The sequence below is a fragment of the Monodelphis domestica genome, chromosome 1, assembly GCF_027887165.1.
Source record: "Monodelphis domestica isolate mMonDom1 chromosome 1, mMonDom1.pri, whole genome shotgun sequence".
In the NCBI taxonomy this organism is placed as follows: domain Eukaryota; kingdom Metazoa; phylum Chordata; class Mammalia; order Didelphimorphia; family Didelphidae; genus Monodelphis; species Monodelphis domestica.
The window spans coordinates 664,697,814-664,710,973 of NC_077227.1; the positions used below are offsets into that span (position 1 = coordinate 664,697,814).

At 36.0% G+C, this 13,160-nt stretch overlaps 1 protein-coding gene across 6 annotated transcripts in view; it reads right to left on the reverse strand.

Moving 5' to 3' along the window:
• Positions 1-13,160, reverse strand: part of DYNC2LI1 (dynein cytoplasmic 2 light intermediate chain 1) — a 107,726-nt gene that overhangs the window by 55,777 nt on the left and 38,789 nt on the right. The window contains exons 13-14 of one of the 6 annotated variants that reach the window (XM_056822714.1): positions 6,147-6,236; positions 4,837-5,104 (exon numbers count right to left, since the gene is read on the reverse strand). The exons of 3 other annotated variants lie outside the window; for them this stretch is intronic. In XM_056822714.1, the coding sequence (XP_056678692.1) occupies positions 6,174-6,236 (63 nt within the window). In that variant the 3' untranslated portion in view covers positions 4,837-5,104; positions 6,147-6,173. Of the gene's footprint in view, positions 1-4,836; positions 6,237-13,160 lie in introns of those variants that run through there. 2 more of the 6 variants (XM_007476884.3, XM_007476883.3) reach the window with 2 other exon arrangements.

Consider the following 13,160-nt stretch of genomic DNA (forward strand, 5'->3'; position numbering starts at 1 on the left):
CTAAGTATGCCTAGTTATTGTTAAGTCACACCTAACTCTTTGGGATCCCATAAACCATATCATGCCAATACTGGTGATGAGATTTCTTAGCAAAGATATTAGAGTGGTTAGCCATTTCCTTCTGTAGTGGATTAAGGAAAATAGAAGTTAAGTGACTTGCCCAGGGTCACATTACTTAAGTGTCTGAAGCCAGATTTGAACTCAGGTCTTCCTGACTCCAGACCCAGTACTCTATCCATTAAGCCACCTAGCTGCCTCATGTAACAGACTTTATAAATATAGGTTTTGGTCTGGTGGAAGTATCCTTCATTTAGTTCTCACTAATTTCAGAATTAAATTGAATGGAACCCAAACAGGCTGAAATGAATAAACAGCTTAAGAGGGGGCATCCGCCATCACCCAAACATCTTATCTGAAAAGTATTACTCTTCAAGTTTTCATTATTAGTTTTGATTCTTGGCTTCTGTACAGAAATGTTGCTTCTTAAACATGCATTGGATAGAAAAAGTGGAGTCTCTGGGGAAAGGCAACTATTGAGCAAACTAGATGGTATCAGTTACTTAATACATATTATAACAGATGTCCAGTGGCTGTTATAAAAAGAATTTCCCTTTGTGGGTTTGGGCTCGAGAAGGAGCAAGGAGTCTGAGAAAATGGGTGATAAATAAGAAACACAGATAAGTCAATCTTTAGCAAGGGAAGGCATGAATCCCTGAGGACATTCTCCTTGGAAAGATAATTAAAGGAAAATGTGAGAAATATGCTGACACATGGAAGTAAAAATTCTGAGATAGAAAACACGTGGCCAAGAGTGGCCTTAGGAAAGAGAAAGACAGTAGTGAGAACTTCAAGGTTGCAGGAAACAAGAGGAGGAACCAGGCGCTCACCCAGGCTTTATTGTGGATGGCTAGGATGAATGAATAGGTAACAGAGCATAGTTGATTCTCATTGGTAGCATAGATAATGACAAGATCAGAGTAGGTGGGGATACACCTGACACGTGCTTTTCAGAGGAATGAGGTTTGACAAGGGGAGGGCAAAGCTTTTGTGGCTTAGGCCCAGGAATTCTCTTGCCCTTAGAACTGCCTATACATTGATCATTGACTGATCTGATCAAGTATTTAATACATCAACCATACTTCCATGCCTGGTATGCTACTCACACACATATATACACAAGAGATTCTACATGTATACTAAAAAGGAGCAAAATCATTACCTACCAGGTCATACTCTAAACATATATATATATATATATATGGATGAATATAAAGCAAGTGCCTATGTTTTTTGTTTTAAGGTAAGCAGCTAGCTTGTAAAAAGGCTATTAAAATGTATCTTCCTATATCAGTCAAGTAACTGAGGATCTTTTAGATTGATTTTGTTGAATAACCCTTACCTTCTGTTTTAGAATCAATACTAGGTATTGGTTCTAAGGCAGAAGAGTGGTAAGGGCTAGTCAATGGGGGTTAAATGACTTGCCCAGGGTCACACAGCTAAGAAGTGTCTGAGGCTACATTTGAACCCAGGACCTCCCATCTCTGGGCCTGGCTCTTAATCCACTGAACTACCTAGCTGCCTCTCTTTCAGATTGATTTTTAAGTGATTAACTTCACAAGTCAGAAATGAAAATATGCAATTCGCTTATTTGCTCTGGCAGTGTTTCCATAGTGACTCTGATGAGTATGTCTTCATGATTACATGTCTTGTTTAACAACTGTTAACTAGCTTGTAAAAGATAAAATATTGTAAAATTTGAAGCATCTTAGTGTAAGAAAAAAATTGTTCCTTAAGGATCCCACAGTAAAATCCTGATTCTTGGAAGGGTATTTAAGAATCTGGAGACACTGGGAAATTACTAGAATACTATTGTCAACTTCAACAAAAGGTCCCTGACACTGATGATTATTATATAATAGTGACATGATGCTTTACAGATTATATATGTCAAACTTGTTATAGACAATTCTAGAGTTGATCTGTTAAGCAGTTCAAAGAGAATCCCACAGGAATCCCTTTTGAAATCAATGATTTCAATTTACCATACTATCTGTATACAATGTAAGTGGAGACATTTCCTTTCTATTCATATGCAGATGATATTTCCTTCTAACTTAGAAGCACCTGGAAAATTGGCATAGTATGTGTATTCAATCTGCTAAATGTTAGTGATAATTTCATAGGGAAAAAAATAATGGCTTCCCACAAGCCTTTTAAACGTTGACATTGACAATCTGTCCCCCTAAACAAAAAGTCTCATTAATGAGAAATCAAGCTCCTTTTCCTCCTCCAAGTTCCTCAAAGACCCTTTTGGATCCCCCTAGTCATTAGTGCTCACTCTCTTAAGATCCTCAAGAACTGGGTCTATTTAATCTCTGTGTCCCTGGAAAAGTGCTTTGTATACAAGAAGGCTCTTAAATGTTGAACTAAGTGGATTGCAAAAGGTATAAACTGTTAACAAAAAAACCCAAACAACCTCAATTCTTGTGAAATGGAACCTTTTGAAATGAAATATACCTCACTATGAAAAGTTACAAAACTGAAATGCTCAGAACTGGATTGGCCAGAGCTTTTTTTCCCCATAACAAAAGCAGGGACCTGACTCTTCCTTAGAGCTAAAGATGTTTAGAACACCATGAGCTTCCATGGGCTGGATCTCTCGATACATTGGCACAGCCCTGCTCTACTGTGAAAGCAATGGAAAAATAAGACTCATACTCAGAAACTGCCAGAGCCCAGGCCTGTTAATGGTGTGGGATATTTTCATAAAGATAGCAAATAAAGCAAAAGAGATTTTTTTCTCCGTTCTTTTGTTTCTTCATAAAACAAACCACAAGTATTTATTAAGTATGGGCTATGATGCAAATGTGCTATAGATACAAAGACAAAAACCAAACAGCCCCTGCCCTCAAGGAGTTTACAGTCTATGATGAGAGTCAACATGCATAATAAGTACAAGGTAACTTGGGTGGGAAGGCACCAGGAGAATCAGGAAAGGTCTCATGCAGGAGGGAAATTTAACAAAAACTAGGGCTTCTAAGAGAAGAGAATGAGGAGGATGCACATTCCAGGCTTGGAGGAGAACCAGGTCAGAAGCAGAGAGAGGAGATGTAGCAACATTTGTAACGAATGATGAAAAGGCTGGTATGGCTAAACAAGAGTGTGGGAAAAGATCAAAGGTGTCACATGGATATTGGAAGCCCTAACCTAGAGAAGGAGATTTCCTAGCAATTTCTGATGCCAACTTTCACAGCTTTGAAATTCACTAGATTGTGGCATTTCCTCAGCACTGCTGCTGATGAGGAATCCTCACATCTTCTTGTTTGTCTCAGCACGAATTAATTTTCAGGGATTTATTTTCTTACATCTTGGTAAGCCCCCAGTCAAACAACTGCTAGTTGCTGTTGCTACTTTCTCTTTTTCCATCATTATAATTTTTGCATTCCAAACCCCTCTTCTTCACCATAGATACCACATTCCAGAGCACGTCAAGCCTCACAAAACACATTTCACGTCTCACATCATATAACATCACCTCACAAGGCAACATCATATCACAACACAACACAACACAACATAACCATAAAAGAGGATTTGCTGAACCTCCAATTCACATTTGGCCCATACAACTTTGCACCCTCCTGAGCCTCATCTGAACTTGTTCCCTTTCTCAGACCTGCTATGAGAAAAGTATTTTGTCAATTACTAAGTGCTATCCATTATTATTCATGACAGTGACAATAATCATATTTGAAATATTTTTCCTAATTACTGCTGGCTAATATTAGGGAAATAAAAATTAGGTGTTTGTTTTTTGTTGTTGTTCATAGATCTAACAACTAGCTGGCATTGGGCACTCTTTGCAAAGTCAACAACTATTTGGATGTCTGATTCTCAGATTCCTAATTTTAGCTCAGATGAGATGTCAGCAAATAGCTTGGAAATTACTGATAAATTGCTTGGGAGGTTGATAAAACACCCACCTATTATATGTTCCTTTCTGCACTGGGGAAATGATGGTACAATGAAGAGTGATCCAGTGCTTGAGTCAAGAAGACCCAAGTTCAAATCCAGCCTTAGACACTTCTGTGTGACCCTAGACCCTTAACCTCTGTTAGTTTCCTTATCTATAAGATGAAGATAAAAATGGTACCTATCTCCTGGGGCTGTTGAAAGGATAAAATGAGATAATATTTATAAAGTACTTAGCAGTGCTTGGCACAAAGCAGACACAACGAATGCTTATCTCCTCTTTATCTCCCCTCTCTTTTACCTCCCCTCTCCTTTCTTTCTTTTCCCTCCCTCCCTCCCTCTTTCCCTTCTTTCTTTCTCCCTTCCTCCCTCTATCCTTCTTACCTTCCTTCATCACATATATGCAAATATTGAAAACTAGAGACATATTTAAAAATGAGAATGATGACTTTTTAAACTATCACATGTAGCAGAAGTTCAAAATTACAGAACTTTTGGTGATCATTAGAATCTAGAATATTTGAGTAGTGAATCCCCATAAGCTCTGTAATATAGAAACAAGGATTTGGAGTCATAAAACCTGGCTTAAATCCTGGCTCTGCTCTTTACTTCCTGCTACTTCATATGGTTGGGCAAGTCAATGCATTGAGCCTCATTTTCTTCATCTGTTAAAGGAGGGAGTTGAGTTAGATGGTTTCTAAGGTCCCTTCTAGCTTTAGATCCATGATTCTATGAATACTCACCTAGAAGAAAGAAGAGCTGAAAAGAGGTGCTAAAATGCTATTTTTATTACTTTCTGTGTTTTGCAAGTAATGGCTAAATTATCTTCAAGGCACAGAATAAATTTCAAGATTTTAAGTGATGTTTGTTTTAATAATATAATCAATATTTATTAGCATTAATTTCATCAATGAAATACATGTCAAGTAACTTTTTAATATGATCATGAATTCTTTATAAATAAACAGGTACAGAAAAGTTATGTTGATATATCTAGTCATTACAAGGATTTAGTTATAAATGACTATGTAAAACTCAAGTAATATTGCCCATAAAGTACATTTGATTTGTCACTAGATGTTTTAGGATTTTTTTAATACAGCAAAGATTTCTGGGTTCATATTATCACAACCTACAAAAATTACAGACATGTGTGAATCAGATTTGTGTAATTCATGCTAAATGAAATTAAAATATAGCAATTTCAGTATAATTTCTATTTTACTGACATAGAATAAATTATTTTTCCAACTCAATAGCAGAACTACAAATAAAACAGGCTCTTGACCTTCTCTACTTACTAGCTACAAGAAAATGAAGGTGTTTTTATGAATACAATGAACATCATATTCAAAGTATTTCAAATTTTTGGAAAATTCTTATCTACTGTACTTGTTTTCCAGAAGAGGAGAGAGTTAACTTTTAATTTCAGCCAGATCAATAACATAGTTCAGAATTTGTCAACTGAAAGATTTCTTGATCTATGTGGAGAATTTATAATTATTTGGAAACGTCAGAAGCTGACTGGCAGACACACAAATATGCTGCTTTAAGGTTTTGAATTCTTTTTCAAGAATGGTTACCTCACTGGACCTGGAACTTAGTTCTTGCATCTCTAAAGTCATTGAGGCCTTGGCCACAATAACAGCCCCTTCCACAAACATCTTTACCTCGGCTGTTAGCAAGAAATCTTATGAGATTGACTGCAGGAGAATAGAACTAGAAAATTTCCGATCAAATCTCAACTCAAGGACATACTTGAATACTCTAGGTTGTAAGCACCTTAATTCCAGAGGAGCCATTACATGAAAGAACTTTAGTAGGAGGGAATAATTCTGCATGCACAACTATTTTAAACATATATTTCAAACTATACAAGTCTATAAAACTATAGACAAAACATGACAATGTATACATTAGAAAACATTATTTTTTAAAAAGTCATCTCTCTTAAAGATATTAGTAATAAGATTCTTTTCATCTTTCTTAGATATCTGCATTTGATTCTTTTTTCCTTTTAAAAACATTTTCAGGTTCCTTAAAGAGTTACAGTATTAAACTAAACTGTCTTTCATTTATAGTAGTTACACATTTTATATTAAAATATTTTAAATGTTACCACAAAGGATGAGAAAATTTTATGTATGTTTTGAAGAGAAGAAATACAAACCTACTAATGCCAGTGTTCACTTGTATTAGTTTCAGGTGTCAAACTCGATTTGTTTCCAGGATTTAGAAGTATTTTTTTTATACTGTTCCAGTTCCTAAAACACAAAATTTTCATATGTTTCTAAATAACTTTCCAAATCTTAATACTGAACATTAAAAAAAAAAAGTCACTTGGGCAAGTAGGTGGCTCAGTGGATGTAGAGGCAGGTCTGGAAATGAGAGGTCCCGAGTTCAAATGTGGCCTCAGACACTTCAGCTGGGTGATCCTAGGCAAGTTACTTACCCTCCATTGCCTAGCCCTTACTCCCTTTTCTGCCTTGGAACCAATACACAGTTTTGATTCTAAGATGGAAGGTAAAGGTTTAAAAAAAATCATACCTATACCAAATTAGATTATAATGAAACACTATATTCTCAGTGTCATTAACATTTTTAACCATACATTTTTAGCAATAATCCCAAGGCTTTGTTTTCCATAAATGTACCAGCTTCACAGAGTTCTTCTGTTTCCTTTAAATGTGAATAAATTTGGTTACAGGACAAATGTAAGGTTAGGCAGGTACAATTTATAAATAGCGCATCAAAACAAATTATACACAAGTGTACTAATTCCATATTCTGGAACATACTACAAAAAATAACTACTATAAGATAGAACACAAATTATATCTCATGGCTATCAGAATTTAAGTTCACATTCTCTACCAGAAGAAAATTCAGTTGCTTATTAAAATTACTGATGGTCTTAAGCATGGCCTAAGTTAAAGTTTATAAGTTTAAAAGCTTTGCAAGATTTCTACGGAGATTCTGTAAAGTAATAAATCTCAAAGTCTCTTACGGTTTATTATTTTAATTACGTCAGGTAACTTTAGGTCAGTGGATATCTACTGTTTGTCATTTCAAAGACTAAGTTCACAAAGTGTAAACAATAATTTGAAATTCTGGCTTTACCAGAACTAACTGCTCAGTGTTTTACTAACAGTAACATCCCCCCTTTGAGATATTTTCTTATTGGAATATTTCACAAATTGTAAATTGGGATTAAGATTAAAAAAAAACTGGTCTTCTATAAAGTCAAGTGACTAAGAAGTGAATGAAGACTACCTGGAGTTCTATTCAAATTCTTATTTTATGTTCTAGAAAAGATAACAGTTGCATCAATGAACTATCAGATGCTGAAAATTCTATTGGGTTGGCTCAGTAAATTTCAGTTCTATTTTAAAAGGTCCAGGAAGTAGGACGGCTGTCTTTTATCCAGTTTCACTTTGCTACAGACACAAGTTTTGGGATAGTCATTTGAGAATAACTATGAAAAATCACTTCTCAGCGTTTTGGCTAAGATCAAGTGTAGAATAACAAAGAAAAGCCCTAAGACAATAAGGAAGAGAGCTGCTGAGCTTTCATCTTGGTTTATGTACCCTAGTGGAATGCAGGCTCATAGAAGGCAAGCACTCTTTTGCTCTTATCTTTATAGCCCCCAGAACCCAGTCCAGTGCCTTGCATAAAGTAGACACTTAATAAAAAAATATTTGTCGAACTCAAGTCCATTTATTTACAAAGGGCACAGAAACGAATTCTTGATTCACATTTAGTTATAAACAAGGAGCCACATGTGGTTGTTCAGTTCAATAAGGATTATTATGAATAATTCTTCCTTAAGTGTGTTTTTAAAAGCGAAGTCGCCTAGGAACAAAGAAACTACAAATGACTTGATTTTTTTTTAAATTCAGGGATTTAGGCAGACCCATGAGGCTCATTTATTCTTAGCAAAATAACCTTGATGAACAAATGCTTTACAATGTGTTTTTAATACTTTAAAACTGCCTCAAAAGATTCCTTTGATACCCCAAACAGAAGAAACAAGTTAGTTGTGTTAGCCAAACTAAATGCCATAAGTACTCACATTCCCCTAAAGTCCAAGAATTACTTTAACCTTCAAAATTGAAAAGAAAAAAAGTTGGAAAACATTAAAACACTGGCCAGGTCCTTTCTAGGGGCCCAAGTAAAGTCTGAAGAGAAAGTCTGGAGAGGGTTCAAAGCAAATCAGGCAAAATATTGAAGACTTTGAGAAAGAAAAAAAAAACAAATAGGGAAACCTAAAGGAATTAGGAATAGGAATCATGCAGATGAGAATATAGAAATGTTCCCTGTAACAATCTTGCTCAAAGTGAAGCACTAATTTCATAGAAGATAAAGCAGTTCTCCAAAATCATTGTGAGAAGAACAAAAAGAAATGGATTTGTAAAGAAGATTTAGGGAAATCATACAAATAATTTCCTCATCATAAAGGGACTACTGACCTGGATTACTGAAGAATCTCAGAAGTCTCATAATCCAAATCCAACTAAATAAAGAAGCCCACTATATGGACTCTGGATGAGCTCAATAGACACCTAACAAATGATCAAACAAGATGTAGGAATGTTGCACCTTTTCCTCCTTGAACTGGACTATTAATAGTGCTGTGACTTGATCAGGGTCACATAGCTAGGAAGTGTCTGAGGCCATATTTGAACCATGGACATCCCATCTCTGGGCCTGGTTTTCAATCCATTGAGCCACCCAGCTGCCCCCTGGGGACATCTCAGTGGACTGAGAGCCTCAGACAATTCCTAGCTGGGTGACCCTGGGCAAGACACTTAGCCCCCATTGCCTAGTTCTTACCACTTCTGCCTTGGAACCAATACCAGTATTGATTCTAAGATGAAAGGTAAGGGTTTAAAAAAAATAGTAGTGTGATTTAGATGGTTTTAAGCCTTGCTTAATGATTTTATGTTGTTTGTTCTGAGCTTTTATTGAAGGTCTGATATTACAGAAGTTTCACACAACTCCTTAACCTGCTCATCATGGAGATGAAGTGCTCCCATCCAAGTGTCAAAGATGATTATGATTAGAGGCTTCTACCCTCTTTTTTCTATTTCTGCTGAAGCTACCAATGACGATGTCCTAGCTGAAGTATAAAGGATTTGTGATGAGACTGACTATGATTACAAGGGTCATCATGCTGAGGTTAGAATGAGCTGGAAAGAGGTAATGGGAAATCACAGGCTATCAAGACAGGGCAGTGAGGAATAAGAAAATGCCAAGTACCCAAAATACATTGACAGAAGAAAGGGACTATGTGAGGCTCAGAAGGAATTGGAGGCAAAATCCCATTACTTATCCTTTAAAACAGTAGGTAGAAAAAAATGTGGTTTGTTTGGTTTTTTTTCCTCCTGGCACCTGTACCAATTAAGTCCTCTAATGAAAGCACCAGATTATATACCACTCATTGTATATTCAGTTCTTCTTCTTGACTATTAACTCTGTCAGTGGGAGCATCATTCTCCCAGTTATTCATGCTTGTTGTGACCCAGGAGTTACCTTTCGACTCCTTCATCTCCTTTGTCTCACACTTCTAAGGAGCTGCCAATGAACCAGCTTCCTCAATATCTCTTGCTTCAGTCTCCTTCTCATTTCCACAACATTCATATTAGTTCAGGTACCCATTACCTTTTGCCTATTTTATTAAAATAGTTTTGTAACAAGCCTTCCCATTTTACCTTTTTTTCTTCTATAATCTAGTCAGACAATAAACATTTATTAACCATTTATTATGTACCCAGAATTGCAATAAGCACAGGAATACAATATGAAAAAGGACAGTCTCTCCCCTCAAGGAGCTTACAGTTTAAAAGAGAAAGAAAGCTAAAGAGAGGGTGAGGGTTTGATGGAGTCCAGTACAAAGGAATGTGACTGGGTAGGAAACAGAAAGAAAGATGGCTAGCCTGGGAGCCCTCTTTAGATGGAGGCTCTGGAAGTTCTTTGCTCTGCCCTCCAGCCCAGAAGGAGATTAGGTACTGATATAATCTATCCTATGTACCAGGTAAGTTTTCTGGGCATAATGGTCATTCCATTATGGAATTCTAGATTGTTCCATAACATGGAATAATAGTTATTCTATTATTTAAGAATCATCATATCTTCCCTACTGTTCACTGAATAGAGACCAATTTCCTTGGTCCAGTCCATAGATGATTAATAATGCTTGGTAGGATGAATGAATGTTTGTGCTATGAAGAAGGGGAGCTCAAGAAATAGTTATACCTCTGACCCTGTCATTATTATCAGGTGCTCTGCTAATGAGCATGGCTCATAAGTAAAGATTTAAAAGTTTTCATGGAGAAAAGGGACAAGTAAAGGTGAAGGAAGCATGCAAGATACTACATTCTTTTCCTATGTTCAAAGTATTTCTTTTCAGAGAGAGCCTGGGCTCTGGGTCTGTTTTGTCTTCCACTATACCATCTAACTTTTAGTACAATACTCATCAGAACAGTATTCTTCTACACTTGGATTCTACATAAGGATCACAGAGCTAGAGGTGGAAGGGACATTAAAGCCACTAAGACTAACTTCCTAATTTTCACAGATGAGAAGTCAGGTCCAAAAAAGGCTAAATTATCTTCATTTAAGGGAGGATCTAAACTCCAGTCTTCCTGACTCCATGCCCAGCATTGCTGCCTCTCAATAACATGCATATAATAAAATGGAAAGCTGGTGCAATAGTATCTTATCATTCTTCAGAGCCAAGAGATAGAAACTGTTCAAGGTTGGCTATAGTAAGAATGAAACTAGTCTGTATGTAGGAAACCAGTGACAAAGATTTGTTCTTTTTGTAGAGTGGAGAGAAGTTGGGGAGAAGTAACCTATGCATCCTCAATGTCTTGGCCTCATGAAGAGATACTGCACTGTATTTTCTTTTTAAACCCTTACCTTCCATCTTAGAATCAATACTGTGTACTAAGGCAGAAGAGGGCTAGGTGATAGGGGTGAAGTGACTTGTCCAGGGTCACACAGCTAGGAAGCATCTGAGGCCAGATTTGAACCTAGGACCTCCTGTCTCTAGCCCTAGCTCTTAATCCACTGAGCCACCCAGCTGCCCCCTGCTGCACTATGTTTTCAAGGGAAAAAAGTCACTATCTTTCATCCTACAAAACACAGGGAATCAGTGACAGGAGAGTAAATAGATACCCAGTTTATAAGACATATTAGAATGCAGAGTGTAGTATTGCACACTCTTGTTTTTAACATAAAAGCACATTATGTATTTTAAGAGACATATGTTTGAATTGATGGAGTATCAGTATTTAAAAGAAGGAAAGGCAGGCTTCTCTAAGCATTTAAGTGTTGCCCCTAAAAGAGGACCAGCTCTTAGGTAATTATGGAACATTTTTGACATTTTAAAGTGGAATATTGCTTAGAAAATTATTTTCTTCCAGAGAATCTTATCAGATTTCTTTTTAAAAGACCAAATAAAAATGCTATTTTCAAATAAGTTGTTAGGTGTAGCAAAAACTAGGCAATAAATAAATTTAGAAAGATAATCTGAGGAAATGCATGCAGATAACTAGTTATATTTTTTCCAGCTAAAAATTCACATCTAAGTCAATGCATTTGTTATGGATTCTGTGTAAAAGGACACATGCATGGTCTACAAAGACACATAAAAGTGAAAGTGTATTTGCCATTTAAAAAATAACAAGCAACCATTAGAAAATTATTTTAATACCTTATCAATGGTATAAAAATCTATAAGGTATTTTTGTATATCAAAATCCTTTCTAATATCAATCAATTCAGCTTAAAGTCAAGGATATGAAGCTACTGTGAGTCTATGAATTTGTTTGAGATAAATCTTATCTTTAGATCAAATAAACATGCCCACTCATAATCTTTAATATATTTTTAAAGTATAAGTAAACATCATACCAGGGAGGTATCTAAATATCTAAAACATATGACTAATGTGTGATATAGCAATAGGCTGACTACCAAAAAAAAAGGCTTCAAAAGGGAATTTTAACTTTTGGGACATGTTAAAAAAAGATGTCATTTCTTGGAAAAAATGTTCTCTAGCTCAGGTCATACTAATGGATGCTGCTGCATATGTTTGCAGTAACAATGACAGGCTTGAAGGATAGCACTCATGTTAAGAGTCTTTGCTTTTTTTCCATTTTGTTTGAAATTCCAAATCGCCAGCAATTTGATTTTAGGTAGCTTAAACTGATTTCCTTTGAGGATGGTTGTATAGTATATTTAAAATTAAATAATCTTATTTGTCACAATGATCAGAAATCCTTTTGTCCTTTAGTGACAGTTAATTCAAATTATACAAGAACATGGGCTGACATTGATGACTGTGTAACATAATCAGATGCTCATATAGATAAGTAGAGTTTATTATTGACTACTAGATAAACATTAAGTCTAAGACAACTTCCAACTCAGCTAATCTCTAGAGCCAAGTCACAGAGAGAGGTAACTGGAGTTCTTGGGGTTACTTAAAGTCATCTGCACCGTTGCCCTAATATTGACTTGTCCCTTGATTTATCAAGAGAAATCTCATTTAAAAGTTCTACGTATCGATTGAATGCTTTTAAAATTATGTTTATATGATCTAGCTTGAAGAATTCTACCTAAGAATTGCTCTATCCCTTACTGGGAGGTATTTAGACAAGTTTAGGAAAAGGTCCTTTGGTAGCCAGCCTGTGTAGAACTGTCTTCAGGTAACCCTTGGAACAGTCATTCCTTGTTTTGCCTGTCTCTGTTTAGCTGAATAACAAGAAATCACTTGCCTAGGATTTAGAATGATTACCTCATGATCACTTTCAGTCTGGTGATTTCATTAAACTGATAAAGAACATGAGAAAATATGAGTTGTCATAAAAGGACAAAAGTCTGTCATAAAAGGACAAAAGTCTGTCATAAAGTATTCACTGAGTCACCTGTGTTTCATATTTAATATCCCATTTCAATCATTTCAAATTAGCATAGTCTTAGGCCTCCATTAACTTTATCACTTACAGGTCCTTTCTAATCTTTAATATTACTGATAGCAAGATAGCATGTCATACAAAGGGATCCATGACATATCTTTAATTCTTTAAGTAGAAGACTTTGTGGAGGAGCCTGGAAGACAGCAAAGGAGCCAGGAGGAATTCTGAATTCACCAGGGCATGTATGCAAATTCCCTAACCCAC